We start from the raw sequence: 13,735 nt of genomic DNA, 5'->3' as shown, positions 1-13,735 counted from the left end.
TCAGAGCTCGGCTGGAAATGAGCTTTTCTCTTCACCACAGCAGCTTCAGCCCATCGTTAGCTCAGCTGTAAGAACACGGGCCAAACACAGCATCATAATAACAGCAGTGGCAACTGTAACAGTTACAGTAACAGCTCACTTCAAAGGGAGCTCTGGCCCCTCCCTGCCTGTATCTCACATATCTGTTTCCTGTGCTCAGTTATTATATTAATGACATAAGTAATACATAATTATCTTGATGGATGTTGGATGAGGAGGCCTGATAGAAATGCCAGTCAGGTTTATAACAAGTGCAAAGACATGATGTGCAGCAGGTTCCTGTTAGTGTTCGTTTGATGTCGTCAAACTCAAAAGTTAAAGCTGTCGAACTCTTGGATACAAACTGGGTGCTTCAGTGAAACATGCAAACATTTGTACATGTGTTGGTGGGATGGCTGTCTGGGTTTATTAGGACAACATTAAGTTTGCAAACATAAAAACAGGATGCAGTCATGATTACATCCGTAGCAGAACACACAGGACGTATCAGCTGGATAAACTGAGTGAATGGACACAGAGCATTCCCTCTGTGTGTGCAGACTAACTGTGGCACTGCGTGAAGAGCAGGTGGTCTGATGTAGGACAACAGCTGCTTAATAGGCCAGATGTTTTCAGCTGGAGAAAGGTGAGACGCAGGTCACGATGAAGTCTGGCTGTAGTCAGACAGATGTGTGTGCCAGTGCCAAAGACACTAACGACCTTCATCCCATCAGAGATGCAGGGTCTGCTCCTCCTCCTCTTCATGAGGAAGGATGTCACGTTTGATGCACCTGGTCAGAGAAGTGTTTACAGTTTGCTGCAGTCCATTTAAAGCTGATTCTGCCCATAGAAGAAGACCTCTGGACCATGGTCACATGACCTCTTGGTCCATGATGCAGCTGTAACCAGCACATCTGCTCGCTCTGGCTGACAGTGATTTCTGTGACACAGCTGTCGCTGTTTCTGCCACTCCAGACCTCCTTTTACTTTTGTTTGTACAGGCCGTCACATTGAGACTAACAGGAGAGAGCTGATCTAGACCAGCATGTTCAAAGGACAATAAAAGAAACAGGAAAAATAGCTAAAGTTGTGTAAGGATCACGGGCAGTTACACTCATTTTAGCCTTTGTCCAAATCCTCTTGCTTCTGAACCTGTGGCATCATTAATCTCCTCAGTCTGAAGAACAGCACAGTGGTCGTGTTTCATGCTACTTGATGCCAGTGTGGCTACATTTCAGCTTTTGAATGGCTGGAATAATTTAGTTGATGATATATGCGCGCTGGTGTGTGTCGCCTCAGCTCGCCTCAGTTTAACAGCTGCTAATAGCTGAACCTGCTAGCCTGCTCTGTTCACCTTTCTGTGAAACCAGCTGATCTCCTTCAATCAGTCTTTGTCTGTTTTGAAACCCTGACTTTGTGCAGTCTAACAATGAAAGCCTTTTATTCGTCCTGCTGCTGGGCCCTGCTGGCATCCAGCTTTGCCTCTTTAACACATGAACACAGGTTCAAAGCTGTTTAAATGAGACATTTTAACTAAAAAATAACAATTTTTATGTTTGTGTTTGATTTCTTGTACATTTGTTTCAGGATAATGAGGTGGATCTGTATGTGGGCGTGGCCAAGTGTCTGTCTGAGATGTCTGACACAGAGATTGAGAGGATCATGAAAGTGTCTGAGGTACAGTCTTAATAACCCCAGCAGAAAATGAACAGAGGGACCACGTCCACTGTTTCCATGTGGGCAGAAGTACATTTGGTTTACAGGGTAAAACACATGTTGCTGGTCTCGTAGTGGAAGGAGAAATGGAATTAATTCCAGTCACCTGTAGCTCATATTGCTTTATTATTTATAGCTGTCAGTGTGTGGACAGTAAAACCTGCATTCTTCCTAATGCCCAGCAGGGGGCCCACTCTGAAAGCGTGCATTTCTAAAAGGAGTAAACGTTCAGTTTGACCAAATGTAACCATATAGTATTTAAGCTTTCAGTAATTTAGAGGAGTCTTCCTCACATGGTTACTTTGTTCACTTCAGCAGCAGTCGGCTCAAGGTGCTTTATACTGTAAGGTCGACCCTACAGTAATAACACAGAGAAAAGCCAACAATCATATGACCCCCTATGAGCAGCACTTTGGTGACAGTGGGAAGGAAAAACTCCCTTTTAACAGGAAGAAACCTCCTGCAGAACCAGGCTCAGGGAGGAGCGTGTGCTGTGGCTTTAACATCTCTGCGCTCTGTTTAGACTCAGATGGAGAAGACCTGCTTCATCTTAGCCTACCTGACCTCTCAGGGACGAGTGCCCCTCCTTAGTCTTAATGATGTCATTGCTGGGGTCCTCCGTGGTTGGCCAAGCCGCAGAGTGGGGTGGCTCCTCCTGCAGACGTTTTACCAGTGTCGCCTGGCAACCAGCATCAACACAGGTGAGACAGGAAGGCGTTCCTACTGCGTGGAAAGTGGATCTCTTCTGATCTAACAGACGACTGACACCTGTGTGTTTTATCATGGTGGTTGTCATTTAGTCAGCATGCTGAGCTCGCTCTTTGTCACAGGCATCTCCAGACGGATGGAGTGGCTCCTGCAGCTGATGGGACATATCCGAAATGTTGCCTACGGCGTAACAGACGTCCAGTGTGGAGACACCAGATCGGTATGTTTCTGAGTGACCCACAGTGACTCCCACACATCCTCCTCTTCCTCCCAGCAGCTGAGCTTAGCTAAATGCTGGTCCACCATGACGGTGCCATGTTTACTACAGTGATGGCAGCGAGGCTGCTCTCGAGCATCACCGACAGAGGAAAGCTTGCTGCTGTTTTCTTCTTCTGTGTATTTGAGTTGGTGGAAGCAGATTCTGTGTCGTGTTTCTAACTGAGTCTGCTCTGCAGGCCACCGACTTCCTGTTCCAGCTCTTTGCTGCTGCAGTAGTTTCCTGGGGTGACCACATCATGCCACTCCTCTTTGGCATCCGGGTCCAGTGGTTTCCATGGCAGCCAGCCCCCAAGCCTCAGGCTCTAACACACGGTCTATATGGCGAGGAGTCGTCGGTGGACGGCGCCCTGTCCCAGTGCCTGTTAGCGATGTCCCACAGCCTCCCTCGGCTCCTGGACAAGGAGCCCTGGAGCAGCCAAACACCCAAGGTCAGTGTTTGCGCTGTGAACTTTGAACTTTAGCTCAACTTTCACTCGTTGTAAACGTGCAGAAGGGATGACCCCGTGTGTGTCTCAGTTCATAGACTGGCTGCTCAGCATCATGGAAGCTCCTGAGCAGAGCGTGTCAGCATCAACGGTCAGCACAGCCAAAGGTGAACAAAGCAGCCTTTTTCCTACTTACACACTCTGTTTGAGCCGCATGGCAGCACTACCCACAGACTGCTGTCTCCACAAAGTGCTTAATGAAATCAAAACAGTGAAATCCTGTTTGAACACAGCTGAGCTGGATTTAAATCACACCTAAATGAACAGTTTAATTAGATTATTATTATTACTGTCCTTGTGCAGGTCTCATTGAAATTAAGACCTGGCCTGAGTTTTGTCAGGTTCTTACATCCTCCAGGTAAAAACTTCACTGTAAAGCCAAAAGCACTCACCTCTCCAAACCACTGAGTGCAGGTGTTCAGTCACTTCTGTGGCCACAGGTGTAAAAGCCCGAGCAGCCGGGTGTTTGGTAGCGTCTACAGCACGTGCTGCTGATAGGATGGCACCTGAACACAAACTCCAGCTGAGGTGACAGAGTGGAAGCAACTGGGAACGACAGCGTCTCTGCTGTGGAGTGATAGGCTGTCTAAAATCGAAGGGCGGGGTTGTTGTTTCTTCTTTACTGGTTTTGCCCCAGAAGCTAAAGCTTCGTGGTAAAGCCTGTATGTTCGGGTCTCCTTGTGAAATGCGTCGTGTGTTTCATGCACTGGTTCTTATGCAGCACTGTTCTTCTCTGAGCGGTTTACTCATCCACGCACAGCTTTCTGTGCTTACATCAGGTTAGAAACCTGAATTTCAGCTCAGACACATGGAGTTTGTAGTTTCTGCTGAAATATTTCCGTCAGTGATCACAGAGACAGAGCAGTCCAACCAATCATAGCCTCCATGAACCTGGTTATGTCGGAGCTCCTCCCTCACCACGTCCTCAGACAGGGTCGTTGGACTGTTAGGGTTTCTCTGCACTGCTGCAGGTTATCTCACAATATCACGTTACCATAGAGGGGGACTGTTGTGATTCGGCTCTATATACACAGCTGCAGTGATGTTTGTTAGCAGTAATTGTTTTTGGCCAAACGAGCTTCTGCTAACAGGCCTCATCTGTGGCCGTCTTTACATGAGAACTAAGGCACCATGTTTATTGACACACAGCTGACAGCACTGTCAGAAAACAAGGTGTGGAAAGAGCAGGCGTTACTGTAATGAGATTACTTTTTCCAGTAACGAGTAAAGTAAGGGATTACTATTGCAAAAACGGTAATTAGATTACTGTTACTTTCCCGTAGGAACGCTGCGTTACTGCGTTACTAAAACCGTGATTTTTTTGCGAGAACGTCTCACGACAGTGACGTAAGCGAGTGCGCCGTTAGTGACAACAGCTGTGTGCAGATCAACAGTGGATCAGTATGAGCGTGCAGCGTTTAAAGCGTGGAAGCACTGACCTTACTTTGAGTTTGATTCCATAAAAAGGGACAAACATTAGCGTCCGTTGTGTGTGGGAAGAAAACTTCTTTTTACAGCGAAAAAAACCCTAAACCTCAGAGTAAGCACCGAGCAGCTACTGTAAGGTAAAAGAAAGACCTCCAAGTAAATAGCTTGCCTGCTCCAGCTCCTACGACCAAATACAAACAGTAACAGGAAGAGGGTTAGCTCAACCCACCACAACTTCCAAGCTAGCAAGGAGTATATATTCATGCGTTCACGTTCCCTAGAACACATCTGTGGCACACACATACTACACATTTATAGCATCTAACAAAAACAGGCATAATGATGACGATAACCGAACTAAAATTGCAATCAGGAACATCAGGGTGGCTAAATATGCATTATATGTGTGTTTTACAGTGTTGGAAAGAAATGACACCCAGCGCTCCCACAGGGGGATTGTAGAAAAGGGGAGGGGCCAGAGGGATGCACTGTATTTATAGGGTTGCACCAAAGAAGAAGAACAATGAGGGGGGGCTCTAACTGATAATGAACACAACTACAGGCTTGGAGGTCCTAACAGTCAGGTATAACAGGAACGGTTTGGGGGTTATAACAAGATGTGATTTATGACCGTGTTACACTACGTGATGCGAAAGTCACTTCTTCCACTGACCGCTGCAGCTCACCTGCACCAGGGTAAACCTCCGCCTGCCCCAGTCCTGCTTTACAGGTGAAAATAGAGCAACAGGACCGCTGAGTCTGTGACTTTATTTATTTTCTGCTGTGTTTTACTTGCATCTATTTGAAAGAGTGAGTGTAAACACACAAAATATTTTATTTTATGTGCTGGAATGTGCAGAAAATAGGTTTAAATGTTTCTTCCAGTCAGAGAATGTTGCATATAATTAAATTTTTGCTTGATGCATAAAGTTAAAAGATTAAAACTAATAAAACAAGTTTTAAAAAGAGACTTTTCCATTTGATTACATTTTGTATGATGGATTATGCAGAAAAAGTAGAATTGAAAGATCTATCGCTTTATCACCTCTTCAGGTTGGAAATCGTGTTTTTAAAATGTAACTAAGTAACTAATTACCTTTGAAAATAAGTAATCAGTAAAGTAACAGGATTACTTTTTGGGGAAGTAATTAGTTACTGATTACTTTTTTCAAGTAACTTGACCAACACTGACTTTAAGAGAGGTTTACTCAAACATCATGGTGAAACAAATGATCTGGCCTTCAGAACAGCCATCTGATCTCTGATTCCTCTGATCTCTCTGATTCCTCTGATCTCTCTGATCTCTCTGATCTCTCTGATCCCTCTGATCTCTCCTGTGCTTCCTTCCAGCTGCTCTGTTGGCGCTCAAGTCCTCTGCAGAGTTCAAGAAGAAAGCCGTGTGGACCAGAGCGTACGGCTGGTAGCCCAGAGGAGCCTCGGTGTCCTGCTCAGGCGTTGCTGCTCGTACACAAAGAGACGCACGGCTGCTGGTCTGAGCTGTGGGCATGTTTAATGTTAGACAGTAACTGTACTGTAGGAATCTGTGCTGTCAATAAAAGTGCAACAAATCATTTTGGGTTTAGAACATCCTTTTCTCTCTTTACAGCAGATCGTTAAATTCGACTTCATCCGTAACTCCAGCGAGCTGTGACTTCATGTTACTTCCTCTTCCTGTTCCACTTCTCCAGGTGGTGGTGCCTCTCCTTCAGCAGCTGCCCGACTGTGAGCGAGGCTCCTGAAAACATTGCCAAAAACCAAACAGTGCTTTACATCACAGTTACTGTACAGTTACACAGTAACTTCATTCATGACACCAGTTTAACATCCCCAGATAGAAGATCCTCCTCAGTGTTGTCACCACAGACCTGGTCAGAAAGCTCGGACACTATGATGATGTGACAGTGAGGCCTGTAACTGTTCTTCATCGTCCTAGTCTTCCTCAGGAAACTGTCACACGTAGTTTTTCCAACAGTAACAAATCAGGAGAACCTGAGAACGTTTTCTTTTCCTTCAGTGTTCTAGTTCAGGTGGATTTAGGTCGTGTTACTGAAGCGACCGACCTCTGTGTCTCTCTATCAGCCTGACAACGGCACGACTAACCGCCTCATTAACCCTCGTCCAACCAGCATGTTTAACATACAAGGACGAGCGACTGAGGACCACAACAGTGACCTCATGTTAAAAAACTAGTAACGGTAACATATGTCTTAGTTATGTAACGATTATGCAGTATCTAAAGAAAAAAGTAAAACTGTCTCTGCAACGTTGCAATGCCGATGCTGCAAGTATGAAATGTATAGTTTAATCTGTTTTACAGCTTTTATTATGTTTAATCCACATGATTACTCAAACTTTACTGGCATCAGAGCTTTCAGTCACTTTAAGCATCATTTGTTCTGTATTTGCATGAAGCAACTAGTCAGAGTCAAACTGACCGCAAAGTAAAAAGGCCCAGAGCTGCACGGGGAAGGTGTGTGTAAATATGGACAGAGTCAGATCAATGCCCACCAAGAGTGAGTCTGATTTATCGAGAAAAGCTTTAACGTGGCTGCACGCGGGGGGAAAGAAGCTGAAACAACCACAGCTAATCAAAGTAGTGGCTGACGGAGGACGACTGCAGTGACCATAAGTGTAAAGGAGGAGCTTGGACTCAAACTATCGTGGATCAGTGCAGCCGTGCTGCGTTTCAGCAGGTCAGGTGACTGTGATGTCACAAAGGGTTGTTCTCCGTCTTACCAAGAGTGAGGGCGGGCAGGTAGAGCGCCAGCACCAGGGGGAGGTGGCTGTTTGGAGCTGTCGTTGAGTTGAGTGGACACGACTGGGAGGCCGTTTGCTCAGCATAAGGCAGCGCCTGATAGATGGTGGCAGCTGAGAGAAACAAAAAGGGGAACAAACGCTTTGACTTCATCCACTATCACAGTGTTGTTGGCCTGTGTGTCACTGATATACAGGACGTTCCAGCACTTCTGCTTACAGGCAGCACAACGGTTACTCACTGCAGCTGGAATGCACTGTGCTCATTTCCTGGCTTCATATCATCAGCTCTGCTTGGCTAACACATTTCCTGTTTGCTCCCAGCACTTCCCTTACACAACACTCTGACCACACAATGAACCTCTTAATGTTGAGAAGTCAAAGTACTTATGAGCTCAGCTCTCAGTTTGTTGGAATAAAAGATGGAAACGTAATGATTCAACACCTTCAACGATGACTGTGAGGATGTATAAGGGGATCCAGAGCGTGTAGCGAGTCCACAGCATGGTGCTGGACGGCGTATCCATGACACACAGCAGCTCGTGAGGATACCTGTCATCAAACCACAGGCACAGCTTATTGGACGAGAAACAATGTTTGCATCTGGAAATCCAAATGTACTCAAATCATCACGTCGTATATCATAATGCAGCTACATATGGTGTAGTACGAATATGGCATTAAGGATATTATCATTATTATCATTATTATTATCATCATTATTATCATTATTATTATCATTACTATTATTATTATTATTATTATTATCATTATTATTATCATTATCATTATTATTATTATCATTATCATTATTATTATCATTATCATTATCATTATTATTATTATTATCATTATTATTATTATTATTATCATTATCATTATCATTATTATTATCATTATCATTATTATTATTATTATCATTATTATTATTATTATTATCATTATTATCATTATTATTATCATTATTATTATTATCATTATTATTATTATTATCATTATTATTATTATTATTATCATTATCATTATCATTATTATTATCATTATTATTATCATTATTATTATTATTATTATCATTATCATTATCATTATTATTATCATTATTATCATTATTATTATCATTATTATTATTATCATTATTATTATCATTATTATCATTATCATTATTATTATCATTATTATTATTATTATTATCATTATCATTATCATTATTATTATCATTATTATTATCATTATCATTATTATTATCATTATTATCATTATTATTATCATTATTATTATTATCATTATTATTATCATTATCATTATCATTATTATTATTATTATCATTATTATTATTATTATTATCATTATCATTATTATTATCATTATCATTATTATTATTATTATCATTATTATTATTATTATTATCATTATCATTATCATTATTATTATCATTATTATCATTATTATTATCATTATTATTATTATCATTATTATTATCATTATCATTATCATTATTATTATTATTATTATTATCATTATTATTATTATTATTATCATTATCATTATCATTATTATTATCATTATCATTATTATCATTATTATCATTATTATTATCATTATTATTATTATCATTATCATTATTATCATTATTATCATTATTATTATCATTATTATTATTATCATTATTATTATTATCATTATCATTATTATTATTAGAGACATTGTTGAAATTGTGCCTTCAGAACAGTCAGTCTGTCCACAGCATTGGAACAAATGTGGATGTTTGCACTTCAAATATTTAGATGTGAGTGTGTGAGCACGTTAACCTTCTACAGCACAGATCATCATTGTTCATATTAGTATTATGTGTGTGTAAATACGCTCCCTCCTCAGGCCTGGGCCCGGTGTTATGGAGATCACCATGAATCAGAACACCAACGCCGGGTCACGGGCCGGTGCCTGAGTCGTTTCAGGCTCCGCTGTGGTTTTTATTGTTACTCTGTTTTCTTCCTGTGTTGTGAATAAATCTTCGGTACTGGTTTCATTTTGTTGTGTTTATCTGCAACACCTTAAAGGCCGGACTGTGGTGCAAAAGGTTGGGGACCGCTGGTGTAAATAATAAGCTGCTCCACCAACACTCATTAAAGCTCCAGTCAGACATGCTTGGTTTTGTATCAACATGTTTTCTTTTTCTTTGGTTTCTTTTTCACAGAAATAACCAAAGATATTTCCACTGCGACCTGATATCAGTGGATCTCACACTGGAATGTAAACTGGCTGTTTAGGGGGGGGTTCCTGCCCTGGGTATCTGCTTAGAGGGAAAGTGAGACCGCCGTGGTTTAAAATATGCACATAGTTTGACACATCAGTAAAATAATTGCATCAGTGCTGAGAGGTCAGGTCCAGGCAGTGCTGTTCAACTGTAAGGAGCTAAAAGCTTCTTAAAGCTCTGCATCCTGTGCTTTTAAAATGATTTAACAAAGTAAAGTTGAAGTTTGAATGCCGATGTGTTTGTGCATCACTGTAAAACCTGCGGTGCTTACCGGAGGAGGTCCAGGACGTTCCAGAAGAAGAGCTGCACACACACCACCGGTTTACTCTGCAGCTCCTCCAGCATGATGATCATAATCAACAGAAGGTTCTTCTCCATCACCTGAGGAGCAGGAAGACAGCGTGTCCGTGCATCAATCAAAGATAACAACAATGATAAAAATCATTAAACTTTGAGCTGCGTACGCACTTGGATGAAGCGAGGAAGGAGTCGGGCTTTCTCGATGCCGTCCGCAATGTGGAAAAGCTCCAGAATGGAGAGCAGCTGGCAGAGACTCATCACAAAGCCCACAGAGTAAAAGGTGTCGGCCAAAGCATCTGCAGTCACAAACAACATGTGCGGGATGCTCATCAGTCCTAACTTGGAAATATACTTCTTAGTCAACTTATGAAGCATTTGGAGCGATGTCTGTGTTTACTGGAAACTTCACTCAGCAGCAGCAGCAAATGAGCCTTTACAGAGAAACGAGCAGCGCGGTCCCTGTTTGTGTCCCACAGCAACCTCACGCAACAAGCGAACGAAGGCAAAGAAATGATACCACGTCAAAGAGCTCTGAGAGAAAGCGTTTAACGTCAGGAGAAAACACAGTCTAACATGATGTGAGAGCGCTAACAGCCAGACTAGCAGGAGGCTGCTGCTCCATGAACTCCTCTGATGCAGCTCTGCAACTCAAGTTTTCACAGGAGGATTTGGGGGAAGCAGATAATGTCTGAATACCTTTTCTTAAATACATAAATTAGCTCGATGAGGCTTAATGAGATTTAAACGACGGCCTGATCAAACCGAGCCTGGAGTCTAAGCTGGGTGTTTTTCTATATCGGTCCAAGCGTCCGTACAGCATCGGTCCATCGCTCAGGGTAGCACTGCCATCTTAGCGCCTTTATTATTTACTTTGACCTCCACAGCTGCTCCACAGACCGTTCACTTCCTGGAAAAGTCAGACTAATTCAGATTAACTGAGACTGGTAAGTTTTCCTAACCTTACCTTGGCCGAACATGAGAAACCTGGCGACAGTATTAGCCAGTATCCACGTGTGGCCACAGAACTGGAACAGGTTGTATGAGAAACTGTAGGCGAGTCTGAAGCTGAACCTGCAGAACAGGAATAAGGACACAGATTCGTTACTGTGGTTTACACAACGATGATGATGATAGAGGTGACAGCAGCTCACTTGCTAAACGTTGTGCTGAGGCACAGTGGCATGAATCCAGCCATCAGTGCTTGCTATCTGTGTGAGCTGCTCTGACCTCTCAGGTCAGCTGATGCTTCCCTGCTCCACACATGCAACACAAGCTCAGCGATGCAGCAGCTTCCACAGTCGTGGCTCCAACACTGTGGAAGTATTTCCCCCTGCACGAGGCTCCCTCACTAAGCTGTCCTTCGGTGCTGACTGAGATCTTTAGTTATTCTGCTGTTGTTCAACCTCTACAGCTCTACTGCGGACTCTGGCCTGTATTTGTATCATTGTACGTGTTCAAATCTAACAGTCTGTTACCTAAAAGGTGTACATCTGTAATCAGATTACTTTTACTTACAGACCAGACTTGCATCCATCACTAGACGTGTGGATGCGTCTGAATGAGTGAGTGTAAGTAGCAGCAGATCCCAGAGAGACTGCTCACTTCCTCCGTATTCACTTACATTGTCCTCCTGAAGTCTCGTCTCCGTCCAGTTTGGACTCCTCCGAGTTCAGCGTGTGAGGAAGATCATGTTCCCCTAACCGGACACTCCTCCTCCCTTCACAAGAGAAAGCAGAAAGAACACACAGCGGCCAATCCGTGTAGCTTCCTCACGCCAGCTGCAGCACCCACGACTTCCCCACAGTAACACAGAAGGCTGTGGACTCCCGGGCAGCACTGACACAGGCAGACACGAGCATGTAGAGACAGGCGCACGCATACACAAGCGGTGAGTCACGGAACTACACAGCACATGAAGCCAGACATCATCCACAGTGGAAGCTGTGGCTACCGTGGAGGACAGCGTGGAACAAACTGTGGCTTTTACCTCCTGAAGCTTCCGTTTTATGTTTAAACACCACCTGGGTTCAACCTGCACCAATAAAGTGTACAGGTGTACCACACCGATCAGTGCGATCAGCTAACCAGACCAACAAAACACTAGAATGTAGCTGAACAGAAGCATCAGCTCTTCAGATGTTCTGTCTACAAAGGCGGGACAAAAACTTACTGCATCTGTTCTCAGACAGCGCTGTCACGGATCTCTCTGTTTGCATCCACCGGTGACGTTACTGCCACCCTGCGGCTGAGGCTGGTTACTGCACAGACAGCTCCACTGGTTTCACACTGACAGAAACGCCCGTGAAGCTGCCTCCATTGTTCGGACTGTCCAGCTCACTTTAGCTTTTCTCCGGAGCGCATTCACCGATCAGCTAGCATCAGCTAGCATCAGCTGGAGCATCAGCTGGAGCATCAGCTGGAGCATCAGCTGGAGCATCAGCTGGAGCATCAGCAGCTAAACCAGCTTCGGTGACCTGTCATCGTAACAGTCTCCTCGTACTAACCAGCCTGGTTAACGCGTGGTTTAGTGAACAAGTTGTTACTAACTCAGCCAAAGCTGACGGAGAGTGGACGGCAGCTCATCCGGTGTTTTAACCAAAAGTGATTAAAAAGGCTTAATGAGCAGGCTCAGCCCTTAGACTGCAACCTATGAGACTAAGCAGCGGTGGCAAAAGTACAGACATGCTGTACTCAAAGTACAAGTACAAATACTGATGTTAAAAATACTCCAGTAAAAGTCACAGTACTCATTCAACTTATTTACTCGAGAGAGAAAAGTAAACGCTCTAAATGTGCTCAGAGTAAGGAAGTAAAGGAGGACGCTTCTATTTTGTCCTAGGCTGACTGAACCCTGTGCTATGTGAACATAATGATAGAATAATATCAGTAGAGGGGAACACAAACTTTAGTCTGAAGAAAAAGGAAAAGCAAATCTATCTGCTGTTGCCTCCGTTGTAGAGGGGACTTTGCCTGTAAACAGGAAGTCAGAGGTTGAAGTGGGTTCAGCAGGTGGGGAACCTGAAACTGGTGTCACGGCTCAGTGAACTGAATCAAACTCGCACTCATTTCTCCTGAGAGCTCCAGTAGGTGTTGTGTGCAGGCTGTGATCAGCTGGCCTGCTGCTCTCTGTGGATGGACACACCTGGATTCAACCAGATGTGAGCAGATGTTTCATCCTCCACAGCTCATCAGTGGATCTAAGCTCATCAGCTAAAATTCATATGACTCTGCTACATGTGATGCTAACTGTGGCCATGAACCCACGGCCACTGTGCACCTTTAAAGAACAGCGAGTTCTTTAGTTTTCACAGTACAGCAAACTAAGCTGTTTAACCTGCACTAACATGCAACCTTTAAGTATCACAGTTAGTCTAACTCTGTCTTGCAGCCGATTTCACCACATAATGCCACATGCACGGATCCAATATCTGTTTTAAAAACATATCAAATACCACTGAGCAGTCCTTACAGTGACAAAAGCTGCTGGGATGAACCCTCTGTGGCCACAACATCTCTACATGCAGCACAGAGGGGGGCTCAGAAGGAAACAACATCAGTAATACACTGATAACTTTATTAACAAGGAAATACCCGACAGAAATTCAGGCAACATAAGGGGAGTTCAGTTGCAAACACCACCTCCTGCTCCTACGTGTGTTTTTCTGACAGCAGACTGGTGATGTGCAGCAACGCAATGGAGCCAGTGCAGCATTTAAACAAACGGGGGATCCTGATTGATCAGAAGCAGGGGTCTCCAGCTCCAGTCCAGAGAGCTACTGTCCTGCAGCTTTTA

General features: G+C 43.5%; 2 protein-coding genes across 7 annotated transcripts in view; one reads left to right on the top strand and one right to left on the bottom strand.

Annotated features, from left to right (window-relative positions):
• The window catches only part of focad (focadhesin), a 33,239-nt gene extending 27,034 nt beyond the window's left edge, over positions 1-6,205 (top strand). For all 4 annotated transcript variants that reach the window (XM_085388759.1, XM_085388731.1, XM_085388750.1 and 1 more), the window contains 6 exons: positions 1,606-1,695; positions 2,258-2,435; positions 2,565-2,662; positions 2,898-3,149; positions 3,238-3,313; positions 5,985-6,205. In XM_085388759.1, coding sequence (XP_085244885.1) covers positions 1,606-1,695; positions 2,258-2,435; positions 2,565-2,662; positions 2,898-3,149; positions 3,238-3,313; positions 5,985-6,058 — 768 coding nt within the window. In that variant the 3' untranslated portion in view covers positions 6,059-6,205. The remainder of the gene's footprint in view (positions 1-1,605; positions 1,696-2,257; positions 2,436-2,564; positions 2,663-2,897; positions 3,150-3,237; positions 3,314-5,984) is intronic.
• hacd4 (3-hydroxyacyl-CoA dehydratase 4) lies at positions 6,187-12,119 on the bottom strand. 3 transcript variants are annotated; one of them, XM_085389385.1, is made up of 7 exons: positions 11,458-12,116; positions 10,907-11,013; positions 10,111-10,238; positions 9,914-10,023; positions 7,834-7,940; positions 7,371-7,502; positions 6,187-6,369 (listed from the first exon to the last, which is right to left on the bottom strand). In XM_085389385.1, the coding sequence occupies exons 2-7, from the start codon at positions 10,917-10,919 to the stop codon at positions 6,293-6,295; spliced, it is 567 nt and encodes a 188-aa protein (XP_085245511.1). In that variant the 5' UTR covers positions 10,920-11,013; positions 11,458-12,116; the 3' UTR covers positions 6,187-6,292. The 3 variants fall into 3 exon arrangements, with proteins under 3 accessions (XP_085245511.1, XP_085245504.1, XP_085245520.1); XM_085389378.1 differs by having other exon boundaries at positions 11,564-12,116; XM_085389394.1 differs by lacking the exon at positions 7,371-7,502 and having other exon boundaries at positions 11,564-12,119.
• Between the last annotated feature and the right edge of the window lie 1,616 nt (positions 12,120-13,735).

The sequence above is a fragment of the Rhamphochromis longiceps genome, linkage group LG3 (assembly GCF_057381845.1).
Source record: "Rhamphochromis longiceps isolate RC_006_pf linkage group LG3, R_longiceps_female_GT1.1, whole genome shotgun sequence".
In the NCBI taxonomy this organism is placed as follows: domain Eukaryota; kingdom Metazoa; phylum Chordata; class Actinopteri; order Cichliformes; family Cichlidae; genus Rhamphochromis; species Rhamphochromis longiceps.
The sequence above is the reverse complement of the archived record's forward strand: the minus strand, read 5'-3'. Positions and strand labels throughout refer to the sequence as shown.